The sequence below is a fragment of the Sus scrofa genome, chromosome 5 (genome assembly GCF_000003025.6).
Source record: "Sus scrofa isolate TJ Tabasco breed Duroc chromosome 5, Sscrofa11.1, whole genome shotgun sequence".
Classification (NCBI taxonomy): Eukaryota; Metazoa; Chordata; class Mammalia; order Artiodactyla; family Suidae; genus Sus; species Sus scrofa.
In genome coordinates, this window is record NC_010447.5 from 39,307,276 (window position 1) to 39,323,676 (window position 16,401).

A 16,401-nucleotide genomic window follows, 5' to 3' on the forward strand; every position below is an offset into this window, starting at 1 on the left:
GACAGAGGAGTGGACCAAGAAGATGTGGTATATATACAATGGAATATGACTCAGCCATTAAAAGGAAAGAAATAATGGCATTTTTAGCAACATGGATGGACCTAGAAATTATCATGCTAAGTGAAATCAGTCACACAATGAGACACCAACATCAAATGCTATCACTGACATGTAGAACCTGAAAAAAGGACAAAATGAACTTCTTTGCAGAACAGATATGGACTTGCAAACTTTGAAAAACTTATGGTTTCCAAAGGAGACAGGTTGTGGGGGGTGGGGGGATGCGCTGGGGGTTTGGGATGGAAATGCTGTGATGATCATTGTACAACTATAAATGTACTACATTCATGAGTAATAAAAAAAAATGAAAAAAAAACCTGAGGCTAAAATAAATTAAATCTCTTGCCCAAGGGAACTCAGCTAATGAGATCCAGACTTTTTAACTCTACAGCAGATTTTCTCAACCTTGGCACTATTGACATTTGAGGCTGGACAATTCTTTGTTGTAGAGGACTGTCCTGTGCACTGTAGGATACTTAAAAGCATCCCTGCCCTCTACCACCATTTGTGAAAACTAAAAATGTTTCCACACATTGTCAAATGTCTCCTGGGGGAGAAAAATCACTCCAGGTTGAGAGTAACTACTCTAAAGCATAAGCTTAATCATTGTGCTCCCTTTCCAATACCACCAGCCTTCCTACACAAACATGGGGGTGGAAATATATATATTCATTCACACACACACACACACACACACACACACACACACAGAGTCACAGACAAGATTCCCTGAGAAACAGTTTCCAAGACTCTGAGATTTGACAATATGAGGTTTTGAGGGGAGGGGAGAGGATTCTTAGGTACCTCACCTGTGAATAAGCAAGGGGAACAAGGTTGAGCCGAGGGAGAGTTGAACTACAAAGCCAACTCTTTGTTGAGATAGGCCTCAGCCACTTCTACAGGGAGCAGGGGAGCTGAAATGCCCCTTTCCATTTGTCCTGACTGAAGACCACCAGTCCTAGTCTTTACCCACTCCCCACAGGAGGGAAGTGTCCTAGGATGAGATGGCTCCCTGATACAAGGCAGAGGACGATTCCAGGGAAAGGACTCATTGACAGCATGACAGATGCCAACAGTCTCATACCTGGGAACCAAGTACCCTCTCTGTCCTGAGGTGGCAATGTAGGTGGGGTACCACAGAAGCCTCTACAGACACACATGAATATTTTGATTGTTTCATTGTGACTCACTTAAAATACATACACATGTGAACCAAGACTGGAAAGTGATAAGCAAATGAAAATAGCAGTACTATACATAATGGCTTTTTTCTTTTTGTTAAAGTTGAAAACAAAGGTGTTGTCATCATACCGTTCTCATTTAAAAGAAGTGCTGAGGTCTCAGGTAATAAAATTCATATCTTTAAAACACCATATATTATTTATTTATATGGTTATAATGATCCCCAAACCTGCTTATTTGCCTAAAAAGCAAGAAGCTTCCCTTCATAGCAATGCTAGGTACTAACTTATTAAACCTAAGCACTAACTTATTAAACCTTCTCAATAACCAGAAAGCAGAGACCTTTATTAACTCCCTTTTGCAGAGAAGGAAATTGAGTTTCCAAGAGGTTAAGTAATTCAAGATCTACAGAGCATTTAAGTGGTGGACATGAGACTTGAACCCTTGTATATGACTCACAAATCCTGGCTCTTACCAACCCTGCTTTACCACCTACTTCATACATTTATTTCACATGTACCCCTGAAGTTAATTCACAGTGGCAGTGATTTGTCTTCTCAGATTTAATTTCTTCTTTAAAACAAACAAAATAAAAACAGTAGCATAATAAATCTCTCAATGTAAGACTATGCTAAGAGATAAAAATGGGCTTCAAATTTCCTATTTTAAAGTCTTTTTGAGATTTAAAGACTTTTAGATGCCAATCAAGACCATAAGTTATGCTACTTTCCATTAAAGAATCAAGTCTGTTTTCTGCTCTCTATACAACACGGGAAGCTTTATACACCTATTTAAAAGATGACTCTCTCAGAGTCAAGGCTTTACCTTCTTCAGGAGGGACATGAGAGGACTCAAATCTCTCTGGGACCCAAGAGGGAACTGCCTCCAAGCTCATTCACTAGGGATCATTTCGTATTCTCTGGGCACTATGGAAAGAGTCAACGCAAATGCATTAGCATTCTAAACACAATAATTATATCACCAACAAATCTGAGTGAAGTTTTATATCCTATATTCGAAGTGTCCACGTACTTTTTAAAACGATTTTAAAATCTCCATAAATGCTCCCTCTCCCCAGAATGGTCATGGCCTTTACAATGGCCAAGCCCTTTAGCTCTTTCCTCCCATAGGAATACAGTGTATATGCCAGATGAGTAAGACCTTCAAAAGGTCCACAGGCCGGTCATCTCAACAGATACTTTATTTGAAATGGAATGCATTTTAAAAATAAGAAAAATAAATCACATCTCTCCAAAATCATTTCAGAGACATGTTTACACAAATTATGACCACTTCATTAAGCTCACAAAAGAGATAGTTTGTAAAGCATATGATACATGGCGATGCTTGCTTTTCAAAGCTGGCTTGTGCATTACTCTGAAATTTTAAGCAGAAGGCTGATGGGGAATGTAACAGAATAGTTTTTTCTTTCTTCTCAAAATAAATATAGTGATCTGGAAGGATCACCTGTTGTTAAAATCTGCTTCCCCACCACCCAGCCGATCACCAGCAGGCCAGCTTCAAAACAGGTTAAGATTTTTTTTGTTTTGTTTCCTTTCCTTTTCTTTTTTGGCCCCACCTGAAACATATGGAAGTTCCTGGCCCAAGGTCAAATCTGAGCCACAGCTGGGACCTATGCCATAGCTTTGACAATGCCAGATCCTTAACCAACTGCACCACAGCAGGAAATCCCCAGGTAAGAGTTTTTATGCAGCTTTTATGTAGCTGCTTCTAAAGGTCCAGGGTCCTTCTGCTTCCGTCACTGGACAATAATGCCCTTTCTAAGAAACCCTGTTGGTCTAGGACATACCACCCTGAACTCGCCCAATCTCGTCTAAGAAATCCTGTTGGATCCTGTGTACTCCATTTGGCAGATGTCCCGCCCACAAAGTCACAGATCACTTTGCCATCCAATCTCATGTAAATCGAGATTGGCTATTCAGCACTGCACCCTTTAAACCATGTCAAGAATTTGGAAAATAGTTCTTAAAAACCCAACCAATACAATTCTACAATTAATGCATCTTAGGTAAAGAAGTGCATTTCTCTTGAATCATGGCTAAGTTTAATATTGAGCTCTATAATTCCCAAATTTAAATTTTATTCTGCTAAGACCATTTTATTGGTAAAGCAAAAACCAATTAGTTTGATATTTACAAAAAAATCTGAAACTCACATATTTATAGGCCCATCCTCATCCTACAATTTTTATTTTCTATGAGATCGCTTCAGTTTCATTCAAGTCTTAGATCCCTCTTCTAAACCTACCATGGAACAGGACACTGTAAACACTTGGAGCCAAGCTAAAGCCAAGTCACCTTCCTTGGGAACAGGAAAAATGGGATGTGTTAGAAACTCACACACTGGCAACAAACTCGTATAGTGGCAGATTTAAAATGAAGAAGTCTTTAAGAGAAATAGTGTTTGGTATATGACAGCAAAAAAAGTTAAAACAAGCTTTTTAACTTAAACCAGACTTCATAACAGTGTTAGAGGAACTTTTTTAAGCAACAAATTGGGCTTTGTTTTTTTTTTGTTTTTTTTTTTTAACCTCCACTGGAAAAATATGTGAAGTGAAATTATAAAATTAGTTTGATTTCTCCATGATGAGAGAATCAACCTTCCTCTAGGAGGGAAATGTTCATTTTGAAAGGGCCCTTTATAGCCATTTACTCTGACCTCAGCACTCCCTGTAGGGCATACGCAGATCTATGTGGACTTCCACTAAGAAAGTATATCCAAGGGGTTTCATATCAGTGCTAGTCATTCTCAGGGACCGGCATGAGAGCAAGTAAAAGAAGCACTGTGTGAAGCAAGAGAAACTACCTTCTGGGTGCTGGGGTTACATATTTTTTCCTTCTTTCATTCATTTGTCCCAACAAATAGTTATTGAGATCACTGTGTATGAGGCTTGATGCCAACACAATTTCAAAGACAAAAAGTCCAGTTTCCAGATAGGACATTCCTTTAAATTTTCCAATCTTTTACATTTTATGTTTGTTTAAGGGGTGGGTTTTCTAGTGGACCTGTCCTATCCTTCTTCCTTTTTGTGGGATGAAAGAAGTATCTTTACCTTTCTCCATGAAGGTGATTTGTCCGGCCTCATAATCTCCTAGGTGGTTTGCATCGTTCTCTTGCAGATAAAATAGAGCCACCAACACATTAAATAATTTGCATTTGTATTTTCTTTTGTTGAGTATTGTTAAGCATGCTCATTTGTTGTTGTTGTTTATTTGGAAAAATTATTAAGCCATAGTAAGTGTTACGCAACAAAAATCATCCTACTCCTCTCCTAATTTCTGAGGTTTCACAGTTAAACACTAAGAGGGGTTCAGACTAGAGAATCACTAAGAGAGTCAACTCAATATAAATGTCACAGCAGAGCAAGGACTAAGAGCTGTGTAAAAATAAGACAAGGAGCCATGATTCTGGTGGGCATGTTAAGAACCACAACTACTGCAGGAAAGAAAAAATTCTAGCAGTCAGGAGGGAGCCTGAGGTTTTTTTTGTTTGTTTGTTTGTTTTGACAACCCTACCTAGCCTATAAGTAAGCTAACAAGATACAAATGCCTTAAAAACCTACATGAATCTTAACTTTTAAAGTATTTGGTCTGGATTTTACTTTTTTTAATTGAATAAGAATTTGAAAGAACAATCCTAACCTGGAAAAAAGGCTGTGGTTTAATTGGGGTTAGAGGATCTGCATGTATTAAAACGATAGTACAATGAGGCATTATTAAAACATAACAGCAGTAGTTTCAAAGAAGTCAAACCCAGCTTGACTTAAGAACTCTTGAGATCTGCTCTCTGAGCCTCCTATTATGTATGGATTTTTTCACAACTGCAACTTAGCCTCTTGAAGTGGGAATCCACTTAAGTTTTGCTTGCCATTTGCTTGAATTGTATTTCCCCCTGGCACTTTCTGGATTAGCATTATGATCTCAAATCTTCATCATTTACATATTGCACTGAGAAATAATTTGACCTTGAAACTGCTTTTTAGATGGAGGAGAATAAAGATATTTATTCATTTTATGAAATTCTATTGCTATTTCTCACCTATAGAACTTAGCAGCGGCTTAATACTGACCACTCCAATTTGGTAGCTGGAAAAATACTGATCAAGACTTTGTGAAAAAGATAATGGAATACAGAGACCTGTTAGTAAAGCCATGCAGATAGGAAGTGATTTTCCCCAAGAGAATTTGGGAGCATCTATGGCTCTTTTTAAACTTAAGTAGCATCTGCCCTTGTGGATTTTGACCATCCTTTTGATTTAACACAGAAGAGGGTTTGTTCTACCTTTAAAAGCACATCCTCTTCTTCCATCCCCCCAACACGCTCCTCCCTCAGAATCTTGAACAAGCTGCTGCTAAAACAAGACTGGGGTTGTTTTCTTACTGCAAATCCAGTGTTTATCCAGTCCTTCCTTTTTCAATTTCTGAGTTTAGCTAACCTAACAACAAAACATATAACCCTCGGATTTCTCACAGAGCAATAAAAAGCAAAACAGTTGGTGTCTCTGATCAACATTATTCTCAGAATGCAAACAAAAAGCTATGACTAGTCCTTTGAAATATTTACAAACTGTATTTCAAACTATGAGATATTAGAATATGCTTTTAGAACAAAGGAAAAAGGCCAAAAAATGTGATTCATGTAAGTGTGCAAAGCTCTTAGAGAAGGGTAATCTCTACTGTGGATAAGAACACAAATGTGCTCTCCATCAAGTGAAATAATTATTTTTCCCCACTATGTTTTTTGAAATGAAACATCTAATGCATTCATACTCAGAAATCATAGAAAACTCCTTATTAAAACCTTCACGTATAGATGATCTAAGCAAGGCTTTTCCTATAGCAAACCCAGCTCTCTCATATTTTCAGGATATGATCATCCTGCCATCAGTTGGGGTTATGGTTTAAATATTTTGAATTAGACATTACTACTGATTCCTTTTAGAAAAACAAGTAGATTTTATAATTATACAATTCTGAACATTTAGCTTCTTTAAATTTCTATTCTACACAAAATATATGTCGAAGAAAAAAAAAAAACTTCCCAAAAAAAAAAAAAGTAACATCAGAGAGTTTAATTTCAACTACCTGGTATAACAATGAAGTGTCAGACCTTCTGAAAATGCCCTAGGAATAATGGACTCTCAACGTGTCCCCTCCACCACCCTTTTACTTTCTTCTTTCCCAAGATTAGAACTTACTAGGGAGCAGGTTTTTGAAAATAAAGTTTCTTTTTTGAAAAATGGCCTACATTCAGAAATGTCTTAGAACAAGCATTTTAAAAAAAAACCTAATAAATAATCATAAATCAAAATACATTAAAATAAAATTACAGTACATCATCGCTCCTAGAAGGTCCATCATACTGGAAGATCCTTTTCAAAGGTTCATAAATAAAGCCTTCTGGACTCGAGATCATTTCTTGCATTGTGATGAAGAGTATGCAGAAAACTAAGTGAAATCACAAGTTATCAGTCGGGTTATGTCCAAACTACTTGATCTGCTGCGGACTGGGAGACTGTTTTGCTTTCGATCCAAGTGAAGACAATAGAAAGGTGCTTGTCCCACTTCCTCAAGTCCTCAAAACCTGAAAAGAAATGACACGGATTTAAGTGAGTGGCTCAGACTCCTCCAAGACCCAGTTCTCTTCAGGCCTGGCCGGCGGACAAAGCACGCTCAGAAAGACATCGGGATCGCTCCCTTGAGTGCTGAGACACAGTCCAGTGGTGCTGGTGACAAGGAGAGAGTCAGCAGCGACGCTGGGTGCACACCACAGAACATGCGTGTCAGCGTGGGCGGGAGGCGATCCCGAAGTCTCTGCCTGGCCGGAATCCCGCCACCCTCCCCTCTCTGCCCTCTCCTCTCCTGGCTCCAGCTTGCTTCCCTTCTTTCCACCTCACAGAAAGCTGGATTGATTTCTCATTTTTCCACTCAAGAGCCAAACCTGTGAACAGGTTTCCTACTCCTAACACCCTCAACTCCCCAGACCCACCCCTCCGAAGGGTCCTTAGTACCCAAGTTGCCAGAACCTCACCTTGTCTGGCCCAGGTGCTGCCCTCTTCAGGCAGAGTTGGAGGTGCTGCGGAGAAGCCGGTGACCGTGCGGCTGCGAAAGCGGTTGTTGGTGTGCGTGTGGATGCGGATGCGAGTGTGGATGCGGATACGGGTGCGGGTGCGGATGCGGATGAGGGTGGATCTGCTGCGGCTGAGGCTTGGGTTGTGGCTGGGGCCTGGGTTGGAGCTGTGGCTGGGCTTGGGACTGGGGCTGAGGCTGGGGCTGAGGCTGGGGTTGGGCTTGGGGTTGAAGCTGCGGCTGCGGGGGCTGCTGCTGGACCAGGTGCTGCTGCTTCTGCCGCGTGGACTTGACCGCCAGGATGGCCTGTCGATTCTTGTACTGCACCATCTGCAGCGTGATTTCGGCGTTCCACCCCTGGTCTTGCGGGCACCGAAAGTCGATCTCCTTGCCCTCAGCCATCACCACAGTGAAGTACATATACTTGCCCTTGCGCTCTACGCAGTCCACGGTCTTCATGTTGGAAAAGTGCAATTCCTTGAGCTTGACTGGCGGCTCAAGGCTGGCCACAGCGGGGCCCCCGGATTGGGACGGCTCAACCGACCCCTGACCGGGTTGTTGCTGCTGCTGCTGCTGCTGCTGGTGTTGCAGCTGCTTGGGCGGGATGAGCAGCAGCCCCTCCTCGGTGAGAATGCAGCACTTTTTCTTCCAGAGCTGCAGCAACCCGTCGCTGCGCTTTTCCAACACACCCTCCTTCAGCGCCTTGCAGCCGCTGCTTTCCAACATCCTCCCGGCATAGGGCGAGCCGCCGATCGGCTCGGCCTCTCTACTTCCAGCTGCCCTGGCCGGGGGCAGCAGCAGCAGCCGCGCGCCGTCCTCGCCCCAGCGGCTCCCGCGGCCACCCGCCCGGAGCGCGCAAAAGAGGCTAACGCGCAGGAAGCAGAGAGGCTGTGGCGGCGGCGGCTCGGGGTCGGGGCAGCAAGGTAGCCGCGTCCTGATGCGCCACAAGGTCCCAGAGCTGCGAGCCGCCGGGCCTCTGCCTTCCTCCTGCAAGCGCTCACTGAAGGGCACTGGCCGGGCCCCCTCGCGGCGCTTTTGAATGGACCATCCCCCCCACCCCCGAGTGACACCCAGCGGAAAAGGCGGCTCCTGGCGCCCGCGCCGCGGGGGAAAGCCCAGCTCTGAAAGGCGCTCTGCCGCCGGCGTACGCCTCATTAACTTGGGGCCTTTCCAAAGCCGGCCGCGTCCACGCCCCCCCGCATCCCTCGCTCCGCCTCTCGCCGCCCACTGGCTTCCGCGCTCCTTGGCCGGGATCGCTGCAGGGCCCTGAGCCCCGGAAACTCCTCTCCTCCGCCTGGGGCCACAGCCGCCCGGCGAAGAATGCCGACGCGCAGAGGGTGCTAAGAGGCCATCCCCAGCCCTCCCTCCTCTCCTCCCGGTGGGGCGCTCTGCTAACAGCTTCAGAAAATGTTGGGACTACGAGGGTGGGTACAACTACCAGACACTGTCTAGTATGCCAATCCTCTGCCCTTGGGAACCAGCCCTGGGGATTCGCGCTGGGCTCCAAGATCCCGTAGAGCCCGCGTCCTGGCCCAGGCGAGTTGGGAGGCTGAGGGTGAGGCTCGCGAGCCGAGAAAGAGTGCCCCCCTTCCGTAAAAATCTCAGCGCACAAAGGCAGTGAGGACAGGGTGTCTTCACGCTCATTCGCTTACGGTCACTAACTAGCCCTTCTTGGAGCTGAGTGGCGATACTTGAGGCAATAGCGCTACCGTCTGTCCCGTTTGGAAGAGGTAGGGGAAAGAGACCCACTTGAGACCTCACCTTCCTTTACTCGGGCCAGGAGCTCAGGCAGGAGCCTCTCTTCACCCGTTCGCAAGCTCTCTAAATTCCTTCTTAACCCATCCGTACAGCCTACAGTATCTCACACATATTTGAATGTGAATTTGTAACTCGTCTTACAAACCCAGGAAATGACCCGCATATTTCAAGGCGGTCGAGCCCTCCAAAACCTGCAGGTTGGCCCTGCGGGCCCCTCTTTGCAAACGCCCAACGGTTTAGATCACTTGTGACCTCATTTACCAGTAATGTGGGGAAGGAAATGCTGCACTCGCCCCTAGCTCCCTTCTACTCCGTTTAAACAATTTCTATAAATTCTGGGAAACATAGCAGAATAAAGAGCATAAACTGAGACCAAAGCTCTTGGGGAAATGTATTAAGTACACAGAGAACCCCAACTAGGTAACGATCTTAAAAATATGAAGAACTACACAAATTAAAAAATAAATAGGAACAAATGTCTTAAACATACCTCAGATAGGTAGTGTTTGATAAGTACTTATTGAACACTTATTTGTTCATGACCCTGTTCTAAGTGTTGGGGATAGTGTTTTAACATAATAAAGAAAAAAATGCCAAAAACAAACCAATAAAAAAGAAATCGGGGTGGACAAGTCAGAGTGGCCCAGGTAAGAGGAAAGGCTGCTCCTTGAGCACAAGGACAAAGGGAAAGCTTGGCTCATCTGTAGTTTCATCTGGCTGGAACAAAGAATTCAAAAGGGAGACAGATGAGCTTGCAGAGCTGAGCAAGAGTCAAATTCTTTGTGTGTCGTGCTTAAGAAATTCGAAGTTAATCCCAAGGTAATCAAGAACAAAGGGTAACTTTTAAACACAGGAAGGTCCTGAATTTTAATCTAAAGAACAACTTTCCAGCAAATGGGACAATTCAAGCACAATCCTGAGACCTAAATTGTACTTAGCAGGTTCTCAGGGCCTTCACATTGTTAATGAATTAGCACTCTTTTAAGAGAATAGCAATTATTAAAATTATGTAATTTTAATTTCTAGTAAGTCCACATTTAAAAAAAAAATCTATACACCAATGACCAACCCTACACCTAACATCTCAGTTTTTTCTCTACCTTTATAGGACAAGTGAGCATTCCTGAGAATTTCTACATGACCAGCTGTTCCTCTTTTTAACAGAATGCAATTCTTCAGCTCATTTAGAAAGGATACTTCTTTTAAATGGGTAATTCAGAGTCTCTCAGGGCAGGTGTAGTTGGAAAAACATTTCATATGGGAAAATGATACAATACAAGCTTGAGTGGGTAAAAATATGATGTATTCTGGAAGTCCAAGCCATTTTCTTAAGAGATACACACGGTTTGGTGTTTGCTCACCTTCTGCAGTTTATCAGGATGTAACAAGTGCATTCTATCTAAATTACTTCACACTGTCTGAACAACCAGCACGATTTTCAAGAGCACTTATTTTTTTATAACTAGACTTTAAAACTCAGAATATCCAGTTGGGTATTTCAGGACTTAGTGACTTTATAAATGGCTCAGTGTACAATTTGCCTTCCCAGACCATAATGGAATTGATTATTAGAGATCTCAGCGCAGGAATCTTGTAGATTGATGACAATTTTGTTCTCAATTTCACCAGTCACCACCAACTCACAAAAATGACCACACTACCATTTTTTAAAGACAAATAAATCCACAGAAAGCAAATTGCAGGAAATAACTGTTTCCCTAAAAAAACCCCACAACTTCAGTTGTATATACTGAAAACCTACAAACGTCACTTAAAAATTACTAAAGTTTAGAAAATTCACTAACAAATCATTGCTTTGGAAAAAAGTCTGGAAAGCCTATTAGGTAGGGCCTGCCAGATAAAGATGTCTGTTGGGAGCATCTGACATGGCTGATCATCTCTTGGATACAGTTCTTCACTGACTTCAAGGTATCACCTAGTTTTCCTTCCACTTTCCTGGTCAGTCTCTCTCCTCTACAGGTTCCTCCTCTTCTCAACCTTTTAATCTTTGAGTCCTTGGTTCTCTTCTTATCTACACTCACTCCTTTGTTGATCGCATCCAGTCTTATCCTTGATTGCATCCAGTCTTATCCTTTTCAATAACAGCTATATGCCCAAGACTCCCAAATTTATCCAACTGCTTGTTGTCAAAGAATAAAACAAAGACCACCAAAGTTAAAAAATAATAATATTAACATGCCAGGCAAGGGCACATATACTGCTGAGTAGTTCACTAGAGGAGAAAATCTGAGGGGTTTTTCATAGAAAACAGGGTTCATAGAACTTTTGCTTAAATAAAAAATTTAAAGAAAGCATGCCAATAGGATGGAGTCCATAGGCTTATATAAGATTGGTTGAAACAAATTCCTAGATAGAAGTGGTTCAGTAAGGATCTGGAGGCAAAGATCATGGTTAGAACGGCTGCAGTAAAAAAAACAGCCTTCAGTTGTTATATATTCCAGGTCACTTGTTACTGTAAATTGAATTGTCTCCTTTACCCTTTCCCTACAGTACTATTTGGGTATCTGACAGAGAACTCAAATATATGCACTCCCAAATTTACCTCCTCACCCTGACCTGTTCTACCTACCTGCAGCCTCTCAGTTGGTAGCAATTTTATCTGTACAGCTGCTCAGGCCAAAACCAAAATTCTTGGAGTGGTACTGCTCTTAAAACAAGCCAAGGGAGTTCCCGTTATGGCTGATGGGGTTACGGGTCCAACTGGTATCCATGAGGATGCAGGTTCCATCCCTGGCCTAGTTCAGTGGGTTAAGGATCAGGCACTACTGTGAGTTGTGGTGTAGGTCACAGATGCAGCTCCTGATCCTATGTTGCTGTGGCTGTGGTGTAGGCTGGCAGCTGCAGCTCCAATTCAACCCTTAGCCTGGGACCTCCCATATGCTGCAGATTCAGCCCTAAAAAGCAAAAAAAAAAAAAAAAAAAAAAAAAGAGAGAGAGAGAGAGAGAGGTTTCCTGGTTAAGGACCCAGCATTGTCACTGCAGTGGTGCAGTTGCATCCCTAGTTCGGGAACTTACAAATACCATGGGTGCAGCCAAAACTAAAAACCAAAAACCAAAAACAAGCCTGTGGAGGCCACGAGCTTTAGAAGAACCAATACTACGTGTCTATCTGGAACTCATACTCTTTCTAGACTACATTTCAGTTATTCAGGATTCCAAATACCCTGCCTAAATAATTTTGGCTATTTCAAAGTGTGTTATATCACCACTGATTTTGAACATATAGGCTAGGATGTCCACACAAATGTGCAGAAGGCCTCTTGCCATTTAATTCAGAGGCAAGGATGGGAAGAGAAGGAAGGTGAGACATGGGCAAAGGATCAGCTTTCTCACAAGAAGTTTCTGGCATAGGACTTTTAAGGATCTGAAATCAAACCTGTTCCAGGCACTTATGAAGATTTATTTGTCAAGAGAGTAGTGTTGGGTGCATTTTCATTTCACAAGGCTTTAAAATATTTAATCATTGGTGTCTCCATTGTACTCTTGCCCCAGAACTACAAATGTTTAGAAGGACGCCTACCTTACAATAATCCTTTACTCACTTGCCAGTTGAGTCAAGAAATCCCATCAGTTATGTCTTCAAACTATATCTATATTCTGTCCATTTCTCTCAACTTCCTTCATTACCGCCCTGATCCAAATCACCTCATCTCTCCCCTGAATTACTGCAAGGGCTTTGCCTCGACTCTATCCTTGTTGTCTTACCATCTATATTACAATCTCTTTGTCATCTCAATCACTTTCTTCAAGTCTTTGCTCAATGAGACCTTTGCTAATCAGTCTAAAATTGCAACCATCCAATTTCCCTTAACTTTTCCCATAGCATGTATTACCTCCTAACATACCGAATAATTTATAATGCCTTTTGCTTATATTTCTGTTTCCACTCTTGTAGAATGCAAGCTCTTTTAAGATGGCAAAGATCACTGTTTTGTTGTATCCCAAACACCTAATAAATTTCCTAGCACAGAGTAGGAGCCTAACATATGTAGAAATTTTAAATGGACTCAAAAGCCTGAATCTGTCATTAAAAAAAAAAAAATCAAATGTCTTTGAATACTTTTAACAGATTTTTCATCATGCATCCTACTTTAAATTTTTTTCAAACTATAACAGGACTTCATAAAAAAAAAAACTTCTGAAACTTGTCTTATTATTTATATTTGGTATACTTTAAAAAATGGATTAACTACTATATATGTTAGACCTCTCTGAACTTTAAACGCTATTATATTTTATAAATGCTATGTAAAATAAGTGCTATAAACCTTTCTTTTTCTGAGCAACATACAATAGGTATTTAAGTATCATCCCATTGCTTGCTTGTAAGAGTAATTTTTTAAAAAATAAGAAACTACACATGGAACTGAATTGCTAGCAGTTTCTCTTAGTTGGCAGTTAGTCAGATATTTGCTTAGAAGTCCATTAATCAACACTGGCTTAAAGACATTTAACAGAATTTAGAAAGTTATTGTGTTCACTTTCATTTACGACTTGATTATAAGATTATAAATTGCTTAACCTATAAACATCATAATTTGCAATATACAGTAGGAACTCATGAAAAAAGACCATCTTGAAAGATTTGGATAAAGTTCAAATATCTAAAAGAAACAGTTAAAAGCCCAATAATCCATGAAAATACAAGTCAGGTCACCCTCAACAGTGCATAAAGGTCCATCCAGACTGCAATGTTCTTCACCATTCAACTCTTCATTTCCTAAAATACTACTTAGTAAAAATACTTTTTTAAAGAGCTTATTTCCAAAATGCCTAGTTGAAAAAGTTAACTCTCTTGAACTGAATACAGAACTATCCAGGTTTCACATGTGTCCTTTTAGCTGCCTTCCTTTTCACCTTATGTTGATCAACTGTGCCTCCTAGTGATCAATTTGTATAACACAGCTTAGAGCAATTCAGAATAGTAAAGGGTCTTAGGTGCTCTATCGAAATGTTTAAAAAACTGTTAATACAACCCTAGATCAAGCACTGCCAATCAGCTGTCTGTCCTTTCTATTCTGCCAATAGCCTAATTTATGTTCTCTTTTCTGTCATTCACACTTTTGTAACAGTCCAACCACTTGAGTCCATACCACCCAACACACTGCCTTGCTACTTCTATTCCTAAAATGTGACAGAAAAATTTCAGTCTCCTCCTACTGCATATTCTAACTCCTTAATCTGGCATGGAAAACCCTCCACAGAATAATAAAGCTCGACTTGCCTTTACAATTTAGACTTTCCTTCTGCTCAACCCTAAGTGAGCTCTATCACTTACCTACTTGTGCCGTCTTAGCTTTTCCAAGACCTCTGTAACCTTTCATTTTTCAAAGTCCACCTTAAATTCCACCTCTTAGCTTTCTTTTGGCTGAGTAATTCCAAATCATATTGCACTACTTCCAAATGGATCAGGAGTTAAGTGTTTTCATCATTGTACCTAGTAATGATGTTAGTAATGTTAGTATCTAGTAATGTTAGTACCTAGTAATGTTAGTACCTAGTAATGATGTTAGTAATGTTAGTAATGATGCTGATTGCTGATTGCTAACTGAGTGCTTAAACTGAAGGCTAAATGTCAGTTCTGTCTGAAAATACACTGACCTTCAAAACAGGGGAGGCACACTAAAGACATTTTGCTAAAAATGGTCAGCAAGTTAACTGGGTTCAGGAGAATCTGGTGGTACATTAAAAGCACTAAATTCAGAACATGAGACACTGTATGCAAGCAAGCAATATTATATTGACACTGACTTCTGAGTCATCATCAAGGGTGGCAGCAGAGAAACACCAGGCATTCTCACAGTGACAGTGGAAGCCCTGAACTTTGAGCACTGCCCTAGCAGATCAGCATCTCAGCCTCTGCCCTCCATTAAGAGCCCACAAGCACCTTTTAGCCTAAATCCACTTCTACTCAAACTAGGAATAATGCTCCTGTTGTTTGCAACTGGAGTTTCTGATGGATAGCCAGTGGGCAAATCTCTTCACTTCAGGGACTGGATTACAGGGGCAACTCCCTCTTCCAGTCTTCAATCACAACATAGCACATAGTCTGAAAGAACAGACTTCGGTTTGATCATTATTGATATATTTTTTTTTTGGCAATTTTTTTTGTTTGTTTGTTTTTGCCTTTTTGCTATTTTTTTGGGCCGCTCCCGTGGCATATGAAGGTTCCCAGGCTAGGGGTCGAATCGGAGCTGTAGCCACCGGCCTACGCCAGAGCCACAGCAACGCGGGATCCGAGCCGCGTCTGCAACCTACACCACAGCTCACGGGCCAGAGCCACAGCAACGCGGGATCCGAGCCGCGTCTGCAACCTACACCACAGCTCACGGCAACGCCGGATCCTTAACCCACTGAGCAAGGGCAGGGACCGAACCCGCAACCTCATGGTTCCTAGTCGGATTCGTTAACCACTGCGCCACGACGGGATCTCCATGATATATTTTTTAAGTGAGTAAATCAGTGAAAGAGCAAAGGCCTTTTTTCGGCATTAGAGGAAAAAATAAAAGTAGGGAGTGTAGATAATTCTTTCCAAAAGTTAAAACGAAGGGAAACAAATGGTATAAACTTGCTTGGGGGCTGCAGGAAATGGCAAGGTTACTTTAGAAGTGGAACTCAGGTTTGTATAACAAGGATTGGAGCACGATGGGTGTGTCACAGGGTAACTGACAAGAAAACCAAAGAGCAAAAGAAATGGAATTTAAAAAATTCTGTAGGGTAGCCGGGTCCAGAAAGGTGGAAGAAGGCTTTTTATCAAAGACAGAACTGGGGAAGCCTTTTTATGGCAAGCTTCCACACTGCCTCTAAACCTAAATTAGGAAAAGAAAATCCCCAAGTTAGAGACAAAATCAAAATCACCATACAACTCATGACTACAAACTAATAATCACTGTCCTTTAACAGTCAGAAATTATAACATTCAGCCATTTTTGTTTCTAATGAGATTCCATTTACGCTTCTGCTTAAGTTACTGTCTCGACCTCACTCGTGCATGCAGTTAAGATATGTAAGATAAAGCAAAAGGCCCTGGACCATGGGTTAAGACTCCAGTTAGAACTCATCCTTCGGGCTGTATCTGTAAGTTAGCTTTCTGAAACCAGTTTACCTATTTCTAAAGTCCAGCTGTTTGCCTCACGTTGTTCCAGGATATCCTCCATCCCTTTTCTCAACCTGAAGCTCTTAAGCCTGTAAGGCTGATGTGGCTGTCTTCCCAGCCTCTGATCTTCCAATTCGTAACAATCTTAGCTTCAGCCTTAGATGCCCAGGTCTATTATATTTACCAGCCTCCCTT

At 41.8% G+C, this 16,401-nt stretch overlaps 1 protein-coding gene across 1 annotated transcript; it reads right to left on the minus strand.

Moving 5' to 3' along the window:
- Window positions 2,426-12,038, minus strand: PHLDA1 (pleckstrin homology like domain family A member 1). Its single transcript, XM_021092050.1, has 2 exons — window positions 7,294-12,038; window positions 2,426-6,846 (listed from the first exon to the last, which is right to left on the minus strand). The coding sequence occupies exon 1, from the start codon at window positions 8,484-8,486 to the stop codon at window positions 7,320-7,322; it is 1,167 nt and encodes a 388-aa protein (XP_020947709.1). The 5' UTR covers window positions 8,487-12,038; the 3' UTR covers window positions 2,426-6,846; window positions 7,294-7,319.

Coding starts and splice junctions, on each gene's coding strand:
- PHLDA1 (XM_021092050.1), bottom strand. CDS start 8,486: ATGAGGCGTACGCCGGCGGCAGAGCGCCTTTCAGAGCTGGGCTTTCCC.